This window comes from Aulostomus chinensis, chromosome 5 (genome assembly GCF_037954235.1).
Source record: "Aulostomus chinensis isolate RoL2024-O1b breed Wild chromosome 5, RoL_Achi_v1.0, whole genome shotgun sequence".
Taxonomy (NCBI): Eukaryota; Metazoa; Chordata; class Actinopteri; order Syngnathiformes; family Aulostomidae; genus Aulostomus; species Aulostomus chinensis.
In genome coordinates this window covers 20966708-20990082 of record NC_141324.1, presented here as the reverse complement: position 1 = coordinate 20990082, position 23375 = coordinate 20966708, and the positions used below count along the sequence as shown (strand labels likewise).

General features: G+C 39.5%; 2 protein-coding genes across 7 annotated transcripts in view; one reads left to right on the top strand and one right to left on the bottom strand.

Moving 5' to 3' along the window:
- Window positions 1-6917: 6917 nt before the first annotated feature.
- On the top strand, window positions 6918-21411 carry LOC147261693 (tissue factor-like). 2 transcript variants are annotated; one of them, XM_086203836.1, is made up of 8 exons: window positions 6918-7132; window positions 12121-12235; window positions 12700-12789; window positions 13548-13654; window positions 14231-14409; window positions 14842-14998; window positions 15464-15621; window positions 20291-21411. In XM_086203836.1, exons 1-7 carry the CDS (start codon window positions 7066-7068, stop codon window positions 15610-15612), a joined length of 864 nt encoding a protein of 287 aa, XP_086059962.1. In that variant the 5' UTR covers window positions 6918-7065; the 3' UTR covers window positions 15613-15621; window positions 20291-21411. The 2 variants fall into 2 exon arrangements, with proteins under 2 accessions (XP_086059962.1, XP_086059963.1); XM_086203837.1 differs by having other exon boundaries at window positions 17107-21411.
- LOC147261692 (uncharacterized) overlaps window positions 21328-23375 on the bottom strand; it is an 18599-nt gene continuing 16551 nt past the window's right edge. For all 5 annotated transcript variants that reach the window (XM_086203834.1, XM_086203835.1, XM_086203831.1 and 2 more), the window contains one exon: window positions 21328-23225. In XM_086203834.1, the coding sequence (XP_086059960.1) occupies window positions 23184-23225 (42 nt within the window). In that variant the 3' untranslated portion in view covers window positions 21328-23183. The remainder of the gene's footprint in view (window positions 23226-23375) is intronic.

Here is a 23375-nt window from a genome sequence, read left to right as displayed (position 1 = left end):
TAAGAGAAACAAGAGATGGGGTTGGTTTTTTTTGTGTGTTTTTTTTGGAATCAGTGTGTTTGCTCCATCCTGACTCATCATTTGCACACGCAGACTGAATCTTACCATCACAGTGACCTGCTTTGACATGACTCCTCATATGAAAAGAAATAAGACCAGCAGATTTGTGCCCCCTGCAGGATGTGACCCCTCCTTATCCCCACCTCCTCCACCCATTGAAGTAGAAGCAGTGATGTTGTTCTCCAGTTCTTACGTTCTTTATGTGTCTCACGACATTTAGGCTGCAGAAATTCTCCAAAACTAAATATCTCTAGAAAGGCTTGAAGATTTTTATTTATTTATTTTTTTTTAATTAAGCACAAACATCCACTGTGAATCAAGGATGAACTGACAAGATTTTGGTTGTCAAAGGTCAATGTCACCATGACAGGCACAGAATGTGAATGAATACAACCCTGCCAAAGGACCCAGAGGATAGCTGCTAGCATTGTTACAAGATTATACGTGCTTCACTTCCCTTATTCAGATGATTATCGTTCAAAAACGTTAGTATTAGGTAAAAACTCAGCTGAAGTCCATGGGATTGTCTTCTGGGTGTTGTTGGCTTCTGCATGAACTGTTTTACCTTCCTGGTTGTTAAAAGAAAAAAAGGAAGAGGTTTTACAGCATTTTCAAAATTAAGATCTGATGCTTTTATTGATGGGCCAGTGAGGATTTAAGCTTGGAATGAAAATTAAACTTCTAAAAATAAATCCAAGAATTATCTTTTCACTGGTTATTACCTCCAATAATGTGCGACACAGTGGATACTTGGAATAGAGCCTGCTGGTGATTCATGCAAGGTGAAACTGGAGGATATAAGTCAAATCAAAACCAGAGTATTAAGAGAGTGCTTACCCAAGTGTGATGGACAGAGATGGCTCGCACCTCTTGACTGCTTTTCTGTAAGTGTTTCTTGTCACCAGGGGATGCAGCTCCAGCAGATTAATATGGTGACAGGGTTTCAGGGTAGCCATGGCAACCAAGTGGCAGTGGCACACTTATCCAATGAAGTGTGTGTGTGTGTGTGTGTGTAGCCTTTGTTAACTAAAGTTGAATGGCCCAAAAACTAGCAAACTGTACATGTTAGTCTGATATTGCTGAAAAATGTCATTTCTAAACTCTAGTTAACGTTTGTGTGTGTGTGTGTGTGTGTGTGTGTGTGTGTGTGTGAGAGAGAGAGAGAGAGAGAGAGAGAAAGAGAGAGAGAGAGAAAGACAGAGAGTAAATGATAAAGAGGTTTAAGCCTGATTGAATCTGAGCTCTAAGGTGTCTCAGCGTGTGTCTACTCCATAAAGATCTAAAGCTCCAGTATCAAGCTTTGGAGGCGTTAATTGGATGACATCATCTGCCTTTATGAGTCAGATAAAAAAATGATCATTTTCACATCAGTTTCCATCCTATCAACCAGATAACCACCTGAAAACCACACCTGATAGCAGTCTCATACCTGTCCATTTCTTGGACAGATCTTCACACAACTTTTCTAATCATCCAAACCATACTGAAATATCCCGATCAAGTTTTGCCATCTGAGAGAGGCAGTTGTCTTTTTTTGTCCTTTGTCTTGTCTTTACATGAGATTTTTTTTTGTGTTTCTGATCTCAGTCTGTATTTTTGAATTCAACTTCTGTTTTGATTTTGGTTGCTTCACCTTTGAATTTTATGGACATCCTTTTGCGTATCCTCCCTTGATACCAGCAGCACAGGACTTGGACGATATCCACACATCACATCATTATAGATTTCCATCCATCCATCCATCCATCCATCCATCCATCCATCCATCCATCCATCGATTTTCTACTGCTTATCCTGTTAAAGGCCGCGGGGGGGCTGGAGCCTATCCCAGCTGCTTTCGGGCAAGAGGCGGGGTTCACCCTGGACGGGTCACCAGTCCATCACAGGACCAACACATATAAACAGACAACCATTCACACTCACAGTCACACCTACGGTCAATTTAGAGTATCAATCAGCCTCGTCCCCTCTTGATGTCTTTGGACTGTGGGAGGAAGCTGGAGTACCAGAGAGAACCCACACAGGAACAGGGAGAACATGCAGACTCCACACAGAAAGATCCCGTGCTGGAGCCGGGGTTCGAACCCAGAACCATCTTGCTGTGAGTCGACAGTGCCAACCACTGCACCACCGTGCTACCATTATAGATTTCATCATATCTATCAATATGACTTTATCATCTTTTAGTGAAAGCTGCTCTTGTTGCAGGCATCTTAGACATTAAGGTTTATGCATGTTATGGAAATGATGAGGGAATGTGTAACTGTAGTCTGACACCAAACACAAGGGTCATGTAACTTTTTCTATCTGTACCACATGATTGTACTTGATAGTGGAATAGTGTGACTCCCAGTGTAGTTCATTCATTATCCACAAGAGTTCAGCAAATGCAGAGCCTTACTTCACCATAGCGGTCGTCGCGCTCGGTGAGTGATGTGAATCAACTGTAAGATCACATGTTGTCTGGTCCAAGATCCCCTCTGAGTCTATCGGCTGTGTTTAAACAAAAGCCTCAAACCCTTTTGCACCCAGATTTTAAACACAGCTACGCATCAGAATCCTCAACACACTTCCTGCAAAACATTATCACTGTCTTTTCCACGCATCAGTTACGCTCAACGCGTACGGTTCTGCTACTTTCCCTACTCGGTCTCTCCAGTTGATGAAAACATGTAAAGTTATGGGCACTAGAAGCTTCTGAACAAGAGCAACTTTTCATGTAAAACAAAAAGATAAACAGGAGTCTGGGCTCAAGAGCACCCATGGGAATCTGGCAACCTTTCTTTCTTTTTAACTGGCGCTGAAGTGAAGATGATGTATGTGTTTTGGAGCACAAAATCGCTTATGTACCTAGGTAGGCCATAATTCACTCCAAGTCTGTTCACAACTCCTCTCGATAACTCTCTGACATTCTTTTATATTGCTGCATTTCTTTTGCAGTAAACTAATGTATACTTCACATTCACATCAGTTTTTTGAATGACAGCTTCAAAAAGTTTGCAGTTATTTCAGATTATTTCTATGTGAAGGTCAAACTGAACATTAATGCATCTCGGAGTCTACGAACTATCTTACCGCATATTATTATTATTATTATTGGTGAAAGCATTTCAATCTCCATGTTTTTGCTTTATATAGGAATCATAAACTAGCAATACAGAGAGGAGGCGGAACCTCTTATTGTTTTGCCACTGTGGTGTTGCCCCAGAGCTGCCAGCTACAGCATCAGATTACCTCGTCTGTGACGGAGGAAAAATGTGTGAAATGTCACGGGGTTGCTGAAAACAGACTACTCATATTCTCGAAATCCTAGATGTGACTCAGCAGTGTGTCAGACAAATGCATGATTGACCGGGTGGGTCAGCTATTACATTTCCATTCAACAGGCTGATGAGATGTTTCAAGAGAAATATTATGAGAACTTTCTCAAAACTCCCTTTATAATTCCATCCATCCCAACAATCCAATTTCTACTGCTTATCTTGTTAAGGGTTGGGGGGGGGGGGGGGTTCTGGCACGTATCCCAACAGCCTTTAGGTGAGAGGCGGGGCTCACCCTGGACGGGTCGCCAGTCCATCGCAGGGCCAACACATACAGACAGACAACCATTCACACTCACAGCCACACCTACAGTCAATTTAGAGTATCGATCAGTCTCGTCCCCTCTTGATGTCTTTGGACTGTGGGAGGAAGCTGGAGTACCAGAGAGAACCCACACAGGTACAGGGAGAACATGGAGACTCCACACAGAAAGATCCTGTGCCAGAGCTGGGACTCAAACCCAGAACCTTCTTGCTGTGAGGCGACAGTACTGACCACAGCACTGCGCCACCGTGCCGCCCCCTTTGTAATTAGACATGAAAAATAAATTCTCCCTGCCCCCATAGAGCCAGGCCAAAGCAGAATATCTGACTGAGTGAAGGGCAGAGCAGATGTCTGGGGTGCTGCTGGAATGATTCTTGGTCAGAGGGTATTGGTGGGAACTGACAGCGCTACTAAAATAAGAAAATATGTCATCTTTGAGCAGGACATGTAACTTGAACTCTTAGATGATTTGTGTCATAGAACCATCTAGTTTCTGTGACCTGTATTTTGTTCCTGATTACATGACCATCACAAGCAAGTATAGACACCATCTTGTTTGCATCTTGTTTGAGCTTCTTCTTCACAGATCCCATTGTGTTCTTCCACTTGAGGTCCTAGTCTGTTTATCAGTGATGCAGTTATCCTCCAACATTCAACCAGTACTTTCCTACAGTCTTATTGTTTCTCTTTCACTCCCCCTCTTAATCCAGGGTCATACAACAATGAGTCATTTGTGCGTAGCCTCCCTGCTGTCATCAGTGTAACACCCACAAACACAAACATAATCCGTATTTACAGCTTTTAATATATAGATATGGATATAGATATAGATATAGATATGGATATATATATATATAGATATAGATATAGATATAGATATAGATACAGATACAGATATAGATATTGATATATTCAAATTCCTGTGAGCGATATGACAGGAGAGGGAGCTCTGGCTCTCCCATGCATACCCAGATATATGATGGTTGACGTTACAGCAGGATGGGAGCATGAGAATATTGTGCTGCTGTCTCTTGCCTGCTGCTTGCTCGTTGTATATCAAACAAACTTTATGTGTGTGTGTGTGTGTTTGTAATGGGAGTGGAGTTTCCCTCCCTCCCTGCTTCAATGATGAAATAACATCAGCTCTGCTTGCAAGCCATTCTGGCAGACCTCTTTCTGTCCTGATCTAACTTTCTAACTTTCTAACTTTAGGCAGTACGATGGGTCAGAGGTCAGTGCTCTGACCTCACAGCAAGACGGTCCCAGGTGTTTCCATGTTCTCCCTGGATGCTGCAGTCCTCCACCACCATGTTAATACTCCTGTTAGGTGTCCTGACCTGGACACTGTTAGAGGATCTGGAGTGGATCCATAAAGAAACATGTCTGCATGTATCTGTGTACAGTGACAGTAAAGGCTTCTTGTGTCTCTATCTGTACCCACTGCTGTCTGTCTGTCTAATTCTCTCCCTGTCTGTTTCTCTATGCATCTGTCATTCTCTATCTTCACCTGTCTCTCTGTCTCCGTACCTCTAATCTCTGCTCTCCAACCACTAAAAAGCAGATGGCGGCCCGCACACAGCCTGGGTCTGCTCAATGTTTCTGCCTGCTAAAAGGACATTTTTATTTCTGCTGTCACAGAGGAGCTTGCTGCTCTGCATCCAGTCTGTCACTCCTCCCTTATCTTCCATGGTAACTTGCTTTATAAGATGTAGTGATTTCTACAATTCTACAATTCTACAATTTCATTTAGCAGACGCTTTTGTCCAAAGCGACGTACAACACAAGCAAGAATTTAGACTTGATTAAGGAAAAGCCCATAGGAAGCGCAAAAGTGCTTCAGTTTGATTTACTAGTGTTTGTATTTCTGTAACATTGTGTTTCTCACTGAAACAATTAAGGGTTTTCCAAATCCTGCCTTCAGGAAAGGCTTTATAATTTGCAATAAAAGAGATTCCTCACTGATGTGTAGCAGCTCTCACTCGTTGCACCGACAGCATTAAACCTGTATTCCGTCATGAAGCTCTGAGGACACTCAATCTAAATTGTTTGCACAATACAGAGCTGTGACAAACATCCTGAGCAATTTGTGTATTTCCAAAAAACACATGAAGAACAACTGGAAACAATGATCCATTCTCCACTTCTCATCTGATGGTTTGGAACTGCTGTTGGGAAATTTCTTCTGAATAACACACACGGCTGCAACGTTCCCACAAAGTTGCTCAGTGACATTTTGTGTCTAAACAGATCCCAGATGCTTACTGCATCAGTCTGAGGGAGCCAAACTTGATTACCTTAAATAGATGAAAACACCAGGCATCCCTTATTCTCCCAAGCGTTCAAAAAAAAAAGACAAATTTTACATCTTCAAATGTCTTTGTTAGAATGTTCTTTCTATTCTATCGTCCCACATTCCTTACCTTCTTTTCACTCTGCACTCTCAGTGGAATGATTGACAGAGGCCGGATGTTACGGTCCCAACTGAATCATATTTAGTTATTTATCATCAAGAACTGTTGAGTTTTTAATCTTTGACTCATTCATTGTTTTCTGTTTAACTTTCAAGTACTGTGTATTTTCCTATTTTTAGGTTTAGTCTAATTTGCCATAGGTCACGTCCCTCTGTATCTTGTTTTGCTTTAAACCTCCTGTCTCTGTTTGTTTTCCCTCCTTTTTACATGATCACCTGCATCTGGTTAGTTATTCAGTCATCAGGCTGGTTTGAGATGAGCGAGATAAAGCGACAAATAAAAAGTACCCACTGGCTTTTAAATAATTGTTAGGATCTATTTTCTGTGGAAGATTAACCTAGATTTGGTGGACATATTGCGAAATCAAGCTGCTGTCTACATGAGAACATGTATCATCAGATTGGAAAATTACACTGTAATGTTGCATGTCAGCATTTGGGTCTCATGTCTCTTCCACACACTCACACGACTGTGTTGCGGTATGAGACTTTCGAGAAACAAAATGTAAACTAGAACACTCGGAAAAACGCCCATGAGCTACAAGGTAACTGAGCTTCAGTGTATTTACTTTTAACTAAAACCTACCTGGATCCTTGTGCTGCTCAGCACTTCCCCAAAGAATGACTCATCTGTTTGGTTCTTGTCAGGGTGTTAGTATTTTACCATGTAACCTCCTCTGGATGTGTCGGCACAGTCACGTTCATTCTTTTTCCATGTTTTGGTGCAAGGAGCACAAGTGGAGCAAATCGTAATAGAATGCTTCAGCAGTAAGCAGGCATGTGGGAGGGATCAGAGACGTAACCCTGAACGGACCCCCAGTTCCCCCATTTGCAGCTCCCACACTCTCTGCCCTGCTGATGAGACGACTACGAGGAAACTCCCAACTACACAGAGCTTTTATTTAGTTTGTTACAAGGATTAAAGGAGGAAGGACTTGGTGTTTAGTAACATGGCCTCTCTGAAAAGTATGCTTTACATAGGAGTCTTTGTATCTGCATGGACGATCACTACTGAAGGTAAAACCAGAGGATCAGATTGTTTTCTTACAGTTGTGTTAAGACTTCTGCTGAGATGATTTTGCTCAAAGTTTCTATGAAGGAATGCTGAAGGAGTGAAGGTGAGGAGTTTCTGCAACATGTCTCCAACATCCCCATGCGGTTCTTATTAACATTCTTTTTGTTAGCCCCTCTCTGATTCAGTCTTTATGTGCAGAAAAACAACAACACAAGATCGTAAAGAGGACAGGAATGTGCTGCTGAGATTCAAAGAATGGGTTCATGAAGCTGTTTCTCTAGAAAGAAATAGAACAAGAAATGAGAAGAAAGCAGGATTTGATCAAAATAATGACATGAAAATGCAAAGCACATTATGGAGGAAAAATTGTGAAAAAGTGTTGATCATTGCAAGCAGGCGCGGCTGTTTTGAAAGATGTTAGACGGCCATTACATGATGAAGGTTAAGGGGTGAAGATACTTGAAGTTGTTTCGTTGTTCGTCTGATCGAATTTTTCAAAACTTGAATTTTTTTTCCTACGTGCGCCGGTGCTAATTTCTCCACTATGTTTTATCATTTTCGCGCAGTATAAGGTTGGGCCTCTTTGAAATACAGCAGTGTTTAGTTTTATGTTGTCCAGGTTTTTTACATTTCTGCCTCTACCTGCAACACAGACGCACTTTCCAGCACACCTCACTGTATACTGTTTTATGTAGTTTATCATTCCCATACCAAGACAAAAAAAAAGGAATCATAAGAGTTAAAATGGAGTCATCACATCCTTGATTATCAAGAGTCTCCATCTCCAAATGTGAGTCTTAAGATTTTGGTTGACATAGGTCCCTCGTCCCGTAGCTCACCCAGCGTTCCATCATTCTCTCTCTCCAATTAAAACAAACAACAAAAGCTTCCTGTCATCCTCCAGAGGAACTAGTTGTCACATGTCAATCCTTTGTGTCGAATCAACTTGTACCAGTTAACAAAAATGGTTACCAAGCAACAACTGAAATCCTGGCATCCTTCCTGGTTATCATTTATGATCTCTGGAATTAGTCAAGACTTGTTCATGGATTCCAATTCCAATCTATCAACTACCACAAAAACAAAGTCCAGCATAATACAAATATTAAAATATGAATACTAACACAGTGCTAATATTGATACAAGCACAAGCCCAATACTGATAGAGGTACTAATAACACTAATGATACTCCAAATGCTTGATGAAAATTCTGATATTAATACTAATAGTGCTAATAGAGGAAGTACTTTAAGTAAACATTACATGCAAAAGCAGGCAAGCACGGCAAAAAAAACAGGAGCGTAAGAAAATAGGTCGAGTGCATTCCTTCAGCCCGTTTTTACTCATGTTCCCTGCATACAGAAACATGGAGGTTGCAAAGACAGAGCGAGATACACAGTCTCTGACCTGAGTTTGTCTCACTAGCTATGTGCCATATGATTCCACTTGAGGTGAATGTAAATGTTTAACTATCCTTCATAGAGGTGCCCATCAGGAAAGGCCGAGGGGGTTTTGTCTCTCAAACTCTGGCCCTCCTGAGAGCCGATCCCTGACAGCCAATCCCTGAGATCCTCTAAGAACGGTGACAACATTGTTCATTAGGCACGAATGGTTAGTAGGCCTTGCTTTTATATATTTTGATCTTTAAACCTGTTGTGGTTCGCTGCATGTCGGGCATATATTACCATGGTGATATTTGCCAGTAAAAAGTAAAACACCACCTTCATGTTACAAGAAAAACGAAGTAGCCTACACCCTGTTATCCTGTTCCTTAGTACAAGGCAGCAGATGGAACGGTAACAGTTCACGCAGCATTCTTTAGACATTGCAGAGAACGCGTGTAATAAGAACATACCAGACGGTTTTCTGACTATGTAGAATCAAGCTAGATAAACATTTGAGGGAAAAAAAAAGTGATTTGTAAGATTGTTTATTATGTAAGAGTTTCACCTTTGGCTCACATTCAGCTTAGCGCTCCGGGAAAGTATGACTTTAATTACAGCCTGTTTATGTGGAGGAAGAGGATGAAGCTGTGGATGTTTTCTCATGGACTCTTCCTCCTGTGATGATATACAGATTGAGGTGATTATACACTGCATTTATTCATTTTCTAAAATCAAAGAAATCTTGAGTGGAAAATAACTAGTAACACTCCGGAAGGAAGAATACTTACAAATCACCAAAACAATTATGTCACAGTAAACTCTGTCACATCATCTTGTGTGGTGATGAAGCGTAGGTCACATGTGTACTTGTCTAAAACTATGGTAAGAATTATATGTGCATTTGTTGAACAATTCCTTACAAGCGTCAAAAGCATTTCCTAATATGTCGTTTTGATGTAATTGATTCCACCGAAAGCTCAGTGAGCCAAAGTTGCGGTTAGCTGTGTTTACTGAAAATTTTCCACTTGACAGCTGGCAGGTTGTTGGTATCCTCCTTCAGTGAATCACTATGCTCTTTACTCTGATGGCTTAATCCACTGAAACCTTTATGTAACTAGTTTTTGTTGGTTTTGGATAAATTCCTTCCACCCTGACAATTAGGTGAAGCATTTGAAAAATGATCCGTCTCATTTCTAATGGATTTGTTCACCGAGATCGTGTATTGTAGTACTTTCTACAAAACACACAATACAAAACTCAACTAAGTGTATCTACACAAATGTGTGTTTGTGTGTGTGTGTGTGTGTGTGTGTGTGTGAGAGGTGAAGGCAGGAAATCAAAGCATGTGCTGCTGACTGATCACATGTGCTTTGCCAGAGACAAGGGAGGAGTAGGGGCTTTGAGTTTAAGGAGAGGAGGAAGGGCTTTCTGCATGTTGAGCGAGAGGAGAGTAGAGCTTCATTTTCAAAGTTTGGAGGCTATGAATGCTACCTGTTGCTTGTCTCGTTGTCTCTGTGATTTTAGAGATTCAGTGGAAACGTCAAGCTCCACTTTTGTGACCCACAGAGTTCAAATCAGCTGGCAGGTTGTGTGCTGTGGCTGTCTGCGCTGAAATGAGCTTCCATGCTTAGTTCGAACCTAAAGCAAACAGTTAATTGTTGGACTTTTCATCCATTAATTGAAATGATCATTGACTGAAGTGGAGGAATGATGTTCAGCTGAAGGAACAGGAAGTGACTAAGAGAATGACTTCAGCGAATCACAGGAAATGGAGTCCCTGTGGTCCCAAAATATATTGGAAATTTTAAAAGAGCATGACCTGAAAGGCTAACCATCTGCTCAGTCTATTCTGGTTATATTACACGTTGAGTTGAAATCCATCCATCCATTTTCTATACGGCTTATCCATAAAGGGTCATGGGGGGGCGGGGGGGGGGGGCTATCCCAGCTGACATTGGGTGTGAGACGGGGTTCACCCTGGACGGGTCACCAGTCCTTCACAGGGCCATCAGGAGTTCAGTATCTTGATCAAGGACACTTGGACACAGTCACCAGGGGAAGTGAGGATCGAACCAGCGACCCTTCGGTTATTAGACGGCCCCTCTACCTCTGAGCCACACCACCCCTGAGTGGAGATCAATCAATCAATCATCAATTTTGATGGGTTGTTGCAATCATCTGCGGTTTTGTAATTTTGTCATGTTGTGGTTTACACCATCCAATAAAATTGCAACTTTAGTTTTAAGCAACTTTCCTATGTACAACCATTTAAGCCTAAATTTAAATGACACTGAAGAAATCTGGAAGAGAAAATGGATATTTAAGCACAAAGAAGTTATATGAGGTGGCAAATTTGCTCTGTAAAATCACTTGCTATCCTGTGGAATCAATGTAATGAGAAAATCAACTAGAAAGACAATACAGAGAGTTTTTGGAGACGAAGACATTTCAAACAATATTATAAAGTAACAATCCCAAACTAATAAGGAATGCAGCGAAACTCCGTATGGCACAACGACAAGAGATGTGCTATCGTCACATTGAATTATATGTTGCTTTTTCGTTTCGGTCTGGAATTAAAGAATCATCACTGGGGATTGTGAAACGGGGGGTGTGAAAATGTTATACACTGTATCTCAGAAAAAGCACAGCCTGTTTTATCACCTTAACCAGTTCACGTAGGACCACCGTAGGCTGCTGCATTCAGTTGATGTGCCTACGTAAGAGAGGCTCTTATTTTTGTACTATCTGCGTCTTTTTATGGCTTTTATGTGCTGCAGCAAGACAAATGCCCTCAGGGAACACATAGATTAAATAAACTTTCTTTCAGTGTATCATTAAAAGCTGGCATAAAGCTAGAAAAGAACAGTAAAGGATTTTGGGAACCTTAGAAGGCCCCATATGATAGACATAAAAAGAATGTACTTTATTTAAAATTTGTATTAAAGGTAATAAGGATAAACCAAAGCTTCAGTGATGCAAACATTTTGGGAGTGGGAGTGCGATCCAAACAAGCAACCATCAAGTGGAGAATTCTATCGCAGTTTCTCAGAGAATAGATGATCAGGTTTAATTATAAAACGCTGCATGAAATTCTTCCAAATATGCAAACCTGTACAAGCTCGGCCCCTGTAGGTTTGGATAAGGCTTCCGTGAACTGCATTTCAATGTTGCAGTTTTGTCTATAAAACCAGTTTGGCTTTAAGAATAATTATGGGGCTGAATTAATTTGAGCGCTTTTTATTTCATTAGTTGATACTGTGTGCTGTGACATTTTAACAAACAGAAGAAGAAGAATAAAAAAAACATCCCTAGGGCTGCTAAACAACTTGTTGGCTTGGGATACACGCACTGCACTCTTACTACTTTTCCTGTCTCTGCAGCTCAGGCTTCAACCTTCCGTCGACCGTTGTGCCTCCGTTTCTCTCCCTACCTCGGTTTGAATGGTTGTGATTTTGTCAGTTAGACAAGGACTCGCAGCCAGTATACCCAGAGGGATTAATTATGTCAGCTAAAAAAGTTTTTCAATATCATGTGAGTATTTTTTTGAAGGTAAACCTGCAAAAATGTGAACCTAATCAAATATCATAATGTTCTGTCATAGATGAAGTGTCCATTCCCAAGGCAGAGAATGTACGCTGGATATCGCTGGACTTTAAAACTACTCTCAGCTGGACTGCCCCGCCATCAAACCACACATTCACTGTCCTGTATTCTAGGTGAGTTTGCTTGCATACGTGCACACTTGTTAAAGAGGGACCTTAGAAAGTGGGGATTGTTTTCAATTATAGTCAAGCATAGCATCTCATAATTAGGAGTAACATTCTGTTTGGAGTACTTAAAAATCATAGGATTTTATTTGAAGCCTGGGTATCGGACTCCATGAAGTTGGCCATTAATTCAAGAAAGCTCAAAGTATCTTCAGCTCACTTCCTTATGGTGTGATCCATTAAGCTTGCAAATTAGATTCTCTCTCCCGGGCACAGCTGCTCTGTTTTACTTTGACCATAGATTTCTCAATAGCTCTTCCAGTTTGTGGTCTCATGGAAACTTTGTGGATTAAAAAACAAAATATGTTCCCATTTATCTGTGTGTGTATAGAACGGCCCATTATTAATGGAGCGTAAGTGTTAAATTATGTATTCTTCTCATGTTCTGTATGTTTTTTTCACATGATTTCCAGGGATGATGGTGACTGGTTGGAGAGTGAAAACTGTATCCGAATATCAGAGTCACATTGCGATCTGACCTCTGAACTTGTACCTTTCGACTGGTATGAACAAGACTTCATTCTATTTCATTTCAGTTCACTTCAAGTATATATCATTCTAAATTGGCCAGATATGTAAATAAATTGATATCCCATTCTGTTTTCTTTTGGAGGTTCCCAAATAGTTTCTCAAAACCAGACTAATGGTTTGCCAAATTAGCGCATAGCATTATGTTATAGCTTTCCAACCGTAAGTTCATAACTTTTACAAATGATTGTGTGGTTTCAGCTGGTTTTAGATAATGGACTGCAGCATAGAGCGTACCTGATCATAATGGTATATGTATATATATGTATATATACACATATATATACATGTATATATATACACATATATATACATGTATATATATACACAGACACACACGTGAAGTTAGGGAACAAGGAGGTTACAATGTGGAAATTAAAGAGAATTAAATTATGTTTTTATAGTTAATTAACAAACTATGGCAGTACAAACATTGCTGAAGAGAAGTATTAGTCCTGATACAGAGCCATGTGGAACTCGTGGCTAATGGAGTGGTCATAGAGGAATCATTGTTAACAAATGACACCAGATTCAGTATCTGTAGTAAAATAATATTTCTAACTCTGCTTTCACATGTTCCTAGTTTGTGCAAACATCCTAAGTTTTTCTTTTTTGGAATAACATCTTGGGAGCTGCCTCATTCCATCGTATCTATGAAATTTCCTGCAAACGTGTGAGTCAAACGCTTAATCACATGCCTCCAAGTAATACCAACACGTTGCGACTCTGCCAGGACATACTCTGCTGACATCCAAACAGAACCGACTAACCTGGACTTTGACCTTGACCCGGAGGAGTTCCCTCACACCTATACATCACATTTCAACCCCTACAAAGAGAGTAAGTATTGTTTTTCATCTACCCTCAGATGGTTTTTAATGGTGTTTTTTTCTCTGACCAGTGTCCTGCTATTTTAAAGGATCATGACAACTTTTTGGGAAATACGTATTGATCATCAGTGCTGGACGGGTGGATAGACGCCCTTCTCTTATCCATTGTATGTATGCATTATCGAGCGCCACTCCCCACTTGACCTCTAAACTTCCGTTAGCTTAGCAGCAGGGGTGCAGCAGAGAAACCTGTCTCAAACCTGTAAAAGAGGATGAGGACATTACAAAGTATGAATGTATCTGATAGAATAAGAACATCTCAGAATTTTCAACTGTTTTTTTTTTTAGGTCCAATAATGCAGGACGACCACTAGGTAGAAAAGTGTCTGACTTTTTTCACTTCTGGGGCTCCACAGTACACCAACACGACAGAGATGGATATCTATGTGCTTGTCTTGCACGAAAAATTATGGGCAATAAATGTATATCCTAAAATGTTGCCATTTTCCTTCCGACATTTTATACGCACAGTTATTCAGCAGGCACTCTCACTTGATCACCCGTTGCTCATTTTTGCTCTGGTCAGGTGAGCTCAGCGCTGTGGAGTTCAGGGTGGAGGTTTCGAATGACAGCAAAGCAACTGTGACCATCACCGACTCTCTGACCAGTGTCCATCAGAAGGGGAAGCAGCTCACGATCAGAGATATTTTCAAGAACGACCTCAAGTATAAGATCAGCTATTACAAATCTGGAAGCACGGGAAAGGTACCGCACTTCCATTAATATACAGCTCCATAATGCACATGCAGATTTTAAGGAAGTATGATTTTGTTATAATTCCTCGTATTGTGTTTTCTTCGCTTTTCTAAATGTGTTTGGTAATGCTCAACATAGTAAACAGGTCAATACCGTGACAAAATCCTTCCTTTCAAATTTGTGTCCATTGATCTGACAGTTGGTAGTTATGTTATATCTATAATTGTTTTCTTGCCGCATTAGAAGTATGCTTTCAAGCAGGTCGTGTCACTTTAACTATAAACTTATTTCCATCTTGTCTGATTTTGAATTGTTTCCCGTTTCATGACTGGCATCAGCTGTTTTTCTCTTCTTGCACCGGCTTGCTACTATATTCATAACATCTCTCCTCCACTGTGTCAGATTGAAGTTTGAGTACTTTTTTTATGTCCTGCATGACAGAGAGACATCATATCTGACTCCAGTACAGCAGAGGTGCTCGGGCTGGATGCAGGACAGAAATACTGCTTCATGGTAGCAGCTTACATCCCCTCCAGACCCCAAAACACCCAGCAAGGAGCCTGGGGCATCCAGCAGTGCGCTGGAGAAAGTAACACAGGTGTGTGTATAAAAGGTACACTCACTTATATACACAGCACATCTAGACTGACAGTTCGTATATCAGGTGAAAGATACAAAGTATAAACTGTAAAACGTATCTCGGCATTGTTGAGTCACTGATATATTTTATGCGATAGCTGTATTTTACTCATGGAATTGGCAATGGTGTTCTTCTGACTTTTGTCCAATTGCATTTAAATAAAAGAACTGCCTTTTTCCACTTAACAATATTAGTCTTCTTTGGGCATTACAAAGAAGTACTATGTTCAAAAAAGCCTAATATGAGATTATGATCAGTTCCTATCAAGTTCCTCTTCACATTACAATGTTAGGAACCTGACTAATACGTCATAGTCAGTCATCATCTTCTCAAGTTTCAAAGAAATTTAACTTTTTTTAAAAAAAACATCAGAAAGATTCAGTTTTCTAATGTCCCTAACTGTGACCCTCATCATCCCTCCAGAGTTGAATCTTGCAGCTTTGTTAGGGGGACTCTCCATCCTGCTGATAGTCCTCCTCATCATCGTTACAGTCACCATCATCTACTGCAAATGCTGCCGAAAAGGAAACAAAGCCCAAACCCAAACATCTCAGACATCAACTATTGTCTAGCCTCTGACTGTAAGTCTGTGTGTGTGTGTGTGTGTGTGTGTGTGTGCGTGCATGTGTCTGTGTGTGTGTACAGTTGTTTTTTTGTTACTTATGGGAGACTGAATGCAACAAAACATCATTTCTGACTTCCTGGGTCCACTCTATGACCACTCTTAAGCCAGGTTTGTCTGTTTGTCTGAATGGGAGCTTGCGACCTCCAGGGGTCACTGAGGTTTTTCTCACCAGTTAGGCTGCTATAGGCTGTGATCTAGTTTTCTACCAATTATTCCATCAATTAATCAAGTGACTGGATGAGAAATACTTTTGTTATATTGGTTTTCTTTTTATAAAAATCAGCATTTTTATTTCTTAAATTAATATAAGGCTACTTCTGAACACATTTAGTGCACTTCAGTGGCAAAAAACACTGTGTTTCCTGTATGAAGAAGCTCTGGACTGCAAGATCCTACTAACAACAAGCAAACACACACTTATTCTTTTCATAAGAGTCCACTACTTGTGTGACACATTAAACTGCATCTTCACTCCTCACAGTTTTCTTTCTCCATGCTGCAGTCACTGTAATCTGGTGAGACAATCCGAATGTCACGCGCTCAAAAGTTGAGCTCAGCAGGTACCAATGGATCCCGCCTATCGAGAACTACTGACAAATCAGAAATCAGCAGCACTGATGAGGGATCATTCCTGGCTGATTTCAGGAATCTTCTCTCATAAGTACTTCCTGGGAAAGGGTGATTGGCAAAAATAATTGCTGCCAAACTAAAGAATTTGAAAAACAACAACAACAAAAAAAACAAAACCAGCAACCCAAGATTTACAAGATAATAAACCCCATGAAAAACAATTTATAAGTATTTATTCAACGTTTTTAACGGCCAAAACAATGACGCAGCCTAAAACCAGAAAAACCTGCCAAATGTTAATTTTCAAATTACGAACACATGACCACTGTTGCAGAATTCTACTCTACAGCCACCATATATGCATTCTTTCACGTGTGGGCTTCACAAAATGATGTCTGTAGACAGACAGCCATGCACTGATTTACTTCAGTTGGAAAAATAAAAAAAATTTTAAAAAATATTGAAACTTTCAATGGTCTTATGCACTTTTGAGGTGTTTTTTTCAAATCCCATTAAAAAGATATGAAAAGTAATTTTATCAACCCAGTGGAGTGTACACACTCGCAGATTTGGTAAATCATATAATTCCAACCCAGAGTGTCAGTCCTGTTTGTCTCTTGCCATGTATTTTTTTTCTCCATGTATTAAGTTATAGTTTATGTAGCTCTGTGACAGGAGGACCAATAACCACAAACTAAATAAAGCTCTTTAGCGAAACCTAGTGGCAATCTTATCAAATTACAGCTACATCTGCAAACTCATCTCTTCAAATGTGTACGCAAACGTATTTAATCCTGTTCGTTTTTTCTGTGATGTCATTTTTTTTTATGAGTAAATAAACTTCTGTTTGAAATACTTTTTCTTTCTTCAGAGACAATACTTGTTCCTATGCATGGCGGCAAACCAAACTTTGCGCAAAGGTCGAGTCCTGTGCTGATAATGGAGGCGCTACAGCATCCGACTCCATAGACAAAGGCTCTAAAAGAACCCCAAATCTCCTTGAATCACTGACGGTTTTGTTTCTCGATGCCTATTAATGGTCATTATTTTGTTATTTTTTTCCAAGGCAAGTCAAAATTTATCCTGGGTGATGGAATTACATGCTTTAGATGCGGGTGACTTCAAGGTTGAATAATCATTTCTCCAATCTCTTCCAATTTTTCTTCTTTCTCCTATTTCCTCCCCAAAGGACCCGTCCCCATCCTATTTCATTACTGTAGCTGTTTTTTGTTTGTTTGTTTTTTTCCTGTCGTTGGTCATGCAGTCAAGAAAATGAAAACTGATATATTTTTGTTATTTAATTTAGAAGAATTGTTGACACCCAAACAAAGCTCTAAGCCCCAGGTTGTTGCCTATTAAGGAATGGAGGTTGAACTGGAATCAAATTACTACAACGCAAGATTTCAGCTTTATAGATGAGGGTTTTTTTATTTGGACATTTAGACAAACACACACAGACATCAAGTTATTATCGTCACAAGAAAACGAGAGTTGCTTTGAATGTAATTTCACTCAACCTTGGCTTTTAAAGTGCAACCATCTGCTTCATAGAAAAACGCACAAAACCGCAAACAATGAAAAGGTCCAGACGCCATTTTGATCTCGGCTGTGTCTCTCTGAACATTTAACTATTTTCCTAACAGCTGCTTGCAATAAGTTTGATCCCGTCTTAAATCATGACAACAAAGAAATTAAAAATAACCCGAGAGTAAATACATACAAAAATAAATATATCAGCAATAACAAATAACTGAACTTCCATTTGTGTGCGTAATAAAATTGCTTCCTTATCTTTACATTTTTTACAGAACGAGACGTGTATTGTGCTACATGTGGCTATGTACAGTGATAGATATTTTAAACATTCCATGAAACAAACACCATTTGCCACTTATGGGTTATGTCTTGCAGAGCGACAGGTTGACTTTGTTTTAACTCAGACGTGGAACGCTTTCGGGGGAAGGGAATTTATTTTAGGAAATTTAGGAATATTCTTAGAAAGTCCTTACAATTTTTACCTTTTCAAACAAGCGTCGCATATGGGGGTGGGGGGCACTCGGAAATAATGTCCGGTTCATAAAAAAGTAGTTGCTGTAAAGAAACGGTTTCATATTTTATTATTGTTTACTACTGAATAGGCAGTTCGTACAGGGGCAGCTGATGAACCAAGGGAAAAGATATCACACACTAAATACATCATCGACGTACATTTCAAATCAAGTAAAACAGGAACATTTCTTTCTATCATTTGGTCATCCCTATGGAGAGATTTGTTACTCAGTGAATGAACAACGATTTAATAAAAGAACGTGAATATGGCAATGTGTCCAGCTGAGGGTAATTGTTGCAGTCACAGAGAATCATCATTTTGATTTACAAACAAAGTAAAAACAAGGACGGTATTCACCATCTTATGGCTCTAATATAGCAATTATGTAATTATGTACGCGTTATTATTGCCCCCCCCCCCAAAAAAAAAACTTTTCTTATTGTGACCTTTGTCAGGAGACGTCGGTACGGAATGAACTGAATCGGTCTGTAAACTATCAGCACACAACATAAGAGTGTCGGGTCAGTCGTTTTTTTTTTGTTTTTTTTTAAACTGAGAAACTGTTGCTATGGTAACTCAGTTAAAAAAAAAGGTGGCATCCAAATCTCCCAGCTGTAAATAAAAGCAGGGCTGGACATTTAATGAAAGGTTTGTTTGAGTAACAGTTTTGGGTACTTATTAATGTGAGTGTAAAGTAATCAATGTAATGTTATTTTTTGTGTTGTCTGCTGTTTTGCTAGGACGCTCTCGTTCTTTTAATAGCTTTACAGACAGAGAGCCGATGGTCAACAATTAAGATAAAACCAATTCAGGTACAACAAAATAGGTATAATCCAATACTTTGGTTTCAAAGTCAGATTACAGAGTAATGTCAGTAAGTAACTGAAAAATATTTCATTTCACTAAAATAATCATGCAGGCGATTCGCCATTCTTTTGAGTTTAATGTAACTTGAGTCTTATTTGCAAAGTTTGGCAATCATGTCTTTGTTATCCATGTTAATCATCTGTTTACTAACCTACCAAAACAATGTAAATAAATCAAACTTATCCTTTATCCTCTGGGCGCTTTTAACAAACGGGAAATTATGGCTGTGTTCCTCTAAACAGATTCAATAGGGATTTTTCTTTTGGCTTTGCTGATGGGGATTTTGACTTTGAACACAAATGTCATTCTGGCAATTATAGGAAATTTGTGAATGCCTGTGTTTGTTTTTAGCCAACATTTCAACTGCATTAAAGTTATATTGATTCAAGTCCTGCCATGTGACTAATTGCACATCAGGAAACAAGGTTAGGAATCATTTACGATTCTAGCATAAAGTTATCGTAGCCTTTTCATTGTTTTGGGATTCTTTTCTTTTTAACATTTATCTTGCATATATGTTTAGAATGCACGTTTACAAAATTCACATCATGATACAGAGTTCACAGTGTTGTCATGCAATCATGGCAAAACGAGGTATGCAGCAACTGAAACTTCATGTTCTAAGTACCTGATAAACTTCTTCGAGGGAAACAGTAGACAGTCTATGTATTGAGCATGATGATACATTCACATTCTTTATTGAAATATATGTTGATTCTGTGCATATATCAGTGTGTTTATAATATGCACAATGAACTGATTATATGATGGTACACTGAAGGTAAACTACTTTGATTCAGGGCTTGACATGAAGCGTTTCAGGCACTTGTTGTTTGAACGAGTCAATTTACTTTTCAGAGTGAAGAGTTCAGGTCAATGCAGAATTCTGACAAAGAGCCGGCAGCATCATCTCTGTGTCAACACATTAATGATACAATTTATTTATTTATTCATCTTTTTCATTACTTCTTTTTCTACAGATTTACAGACACGTCCATACCTGCTAATGCTATCTAGCTACAGTAATATTGGATTGACTTACCATGCCAGTCTGTTTCCAAATACTTATTCTGTCTATGACTTGCATGGTGTTGTTGTAACTTTTTTTTTTTTCTTTGCGGTGTTTCCTCTGGCACAGAACTGGCTGGGCTGCAGAGCCAGAAGAAACATCGCCTAACTGGAAGTGGTTCCTACCATGTTAGATATTTGTTCGTCCCCCTCAAGCCATTCTGATTTGTCCAGACCACAGGGAAAATTCTTACTGTGTTCTGGTTATAGTTTTTCATGTCAAGGTAAATAATGCTACACAATACACAAGTTTGTTTTACTTGTTTCTTTAAACTCTAGCAATTCAGGTTGAGCAAGGATATTTTTCTTCCACTTGAGGAGAATAAAATAAATCCACTTGTCCTGAACGGCGCTGATGTCGAGCCCTGTGTATCACAGTATTCCAGCAGGCAGAAACATTGCAATGTTAGTCGTACCACAACTGTTCAGTGTGGTTCTTGGCTAAAGAAAAATGGATATGAAATGATGGGTCATGTTATACAGTTTGATTAAACTCCATTTCATTGGGGTTTTCACCCAACTCACCTAAAACATAAAATCCTAGAGTTTGGACATTATTACCAACAGTATTTTTTTTTTAAACTGTTTACTTTGCCAGTTGTGGTAGAGCAGAGCCCAGGGTTTGCTTGTTTGCGCCGGATGAACAGCATGTTTGTTCTGCAAATAAATACGGTTAATCTCCGCAGCATCTTTCCCGGAGACTGATTCTAGCTGTGTCCCAATTCCATACTTCATACTACTGCACTTTGTATCTCAGCTCTAAGCAGCTTTGGGTTATGTTCCTACATAATCATATCTTGAATATACAGAATGCTGAAAATATATATGCTTTTGCTTTTTAAATCTGTGAGCTGATGATGTAAAACGTTTTATATAATGTAATACATAAAAGATATTTATTGTGCACTCACAGCTGGTAGTAAATGAACTAGTCACTAGACTCCGGATGAATACGAGGTCAGTTTCTCACATAAGTTGACTGTGACAAAGATGATGTCATTTCCTGTTTAGTTAATGCTCAGCTGCAGTTTTTGAGGGTCCCAGTAAGAAGGTTGCTGTTTTTTTTATGTGTACAACTGTCACTTAAATTATTAACAGGAGTCATAAGTGTGTGTGTGTGTGTGTGTGTGTGTGTGTGTGTGTGTGTGTGTGTGTGTGTGTATGTGTGTGTGTGTGTGTGTGTGTGTGTGTGTGTGTGTAATTAAGAAACATTTCAATGGGTCATTTCACAAACACTGAACCCAAAGAAGATACTGGGGCAAACCATTCACTTGAGTACTTTAATGTCAAGCTGCAGAACGACTGACATTTCGAGGCGCTTCGAGTGAATTTCATCTACATTTTGTGTTCATGACAGAAAACAGGCCTGCAGTTCTCACCCAGTCACAAGAGACTCGTGAGTTCCGTAGCTCTTATTATGTGCAGTTTACTCTCCAGCAAGGACTGTTCTAAAAACCGGCTCTGCAGATTCCTCTCTTCTCCCTCTGTATCTCCACCATTTTTGTCATATTCACTCTCTATGGTGAACCCACGCCCATTATGGGTTGGTGCTGATCAAACATGAATCAATAATCTGTTACTCTTGTCTATCTTGTAAATATCTTCCGAAATATATTTTCGTGTTGTTTAGCTGTAAAATGACATTTTATGTGATGGGCAGAACTGCGCATCACTTCTCATTCACTAACCGACGGACCATCCGTGATCACTCAGCAGCGTTCAACTGATTTGAAAACTTGCCATGAAACATAAAGTCAAAACGCCTATGTCTAGTATTTCTGTTGTTTTTTTGAATGCTGTGACAATGGACAGGAGTGTGGGGAATAGTCTCGACTCAGTAAACAACTGTACTTGAATTTGTATTTGTAATAACATTTTTTTTTTGTTCGTTATTCATCTGTTTTCAACTATGAAACTGGCAGTAGTCCAAAGGTGCCCTTTGTCTGACATCCGTCTGTAAATACTTTCACGAATACCATTTTCTGTTAGTAAAAAACAGTAAAGCACATTGATTTATCCTACATAGTATGAGTTACTAAAATATCACACAGTCAACATTTCTGCATAGTTTATACTTTGTAGTATTAGTACATAGCATGGAATTGGGAGAGTAATGAAGTGTGGAGCTGATGGGTTGTTTCACTTCTACTTATCGCAACAATAAGATCAGTAGGTTAGTGATGTTAAGATGTCTCAAGGAGTACTTTGAAGTATTGATAGACTAAATCAATTGACTAGGCATGTTACCATGGTGATGCTATGGACTTACAGTACAACCGGACCAAACTCTCAGCTCTCATCCATTTCATTCCTACAACTACTATTTAACTAGGTAATCTCAAAACCACAATGGACTGTTGCAGAGGATATAGTTTATATACATTTTTATCTGTTTCACAAAATCCACTCACAGGTTCCAACACCAAGATCAAATCAAAACAGGGGACACTATTTTTCTCTGTGGACCAATTTGACCTGTCAAGACCCATCATAGTGGATGGAAACAACTCAGCTGATATTGTGTACAAATTAAAGATAATATCGATTTGAGGGTGTAATGACAAGCAGAGAATGGGTTATTCATCTGGAAGGAATCATTTCTTTTAAGAGCATTCATCATTTCAAAGAGCTATTTTTCAAATTTACATCACTTAAGATAGAGAGAAATAATGAAAAAGTAGCAGTTTGGTCTCTGTGGGAAAATAGGAGGGTTTTTTTCCCCCCCTGTATTTTCATATTATCTAAATATTAAAAACATCTGACATTAACACAAGATTTATTGCTGTAAAATAAATTCAGAATGACACTCCATCCCTTCTTTCTTCCGTCCCCTTTGTCTCTTTTTTTCCATCCCCTATCCTTACTTTTCTCCTCGTCCTCTCCGTCTCTTGCGGCCGACATCACGGCGACCCAGCAGACGTGGTAACTCCGCAATGTGGGTTGGTTGATTGGTTGGTGAGAGATCACTTCAGGTCGATTTCCTGAGTCTGGGCCTTCTCCTTGGCCTAAAACACACATACAAGGCAGAAGACCTAATCATGATAAAAGTAATTAGAGCTCACAATTAGAGTCTGACAATTCACTGGCTAGCTGCTGATCTTCCTATAAATATGTACATATTTGTTATTTGCTGTAGAAGATTGCCTTTAAAGTAA

Excerpts from the sequence above, each read along its gene's own strand:
- LOC147261693 (XM_086203836.1), top strand. The coding sequence starts at position 7,066 with ATGGCCTCTCTGAAAAGTATGCTTTACATAGGAGTCTTTGTATCTGCA. Across the intron at positions 7,133-12,120 it reads ATGGACGATCACTACTGAAG|ATGAAGTGTCCATTCCCAAG; the intron begins GTAAAACCAGAG and ends GTTCTGTCATAG. Across the intron at positions 14,410-14,841 it reads AATCTGGAAGCACGGGAAAG|AGAGACATCATATCTGACTC; the intron begins GTACCGCACTTC and ends CCTGCATGACAG.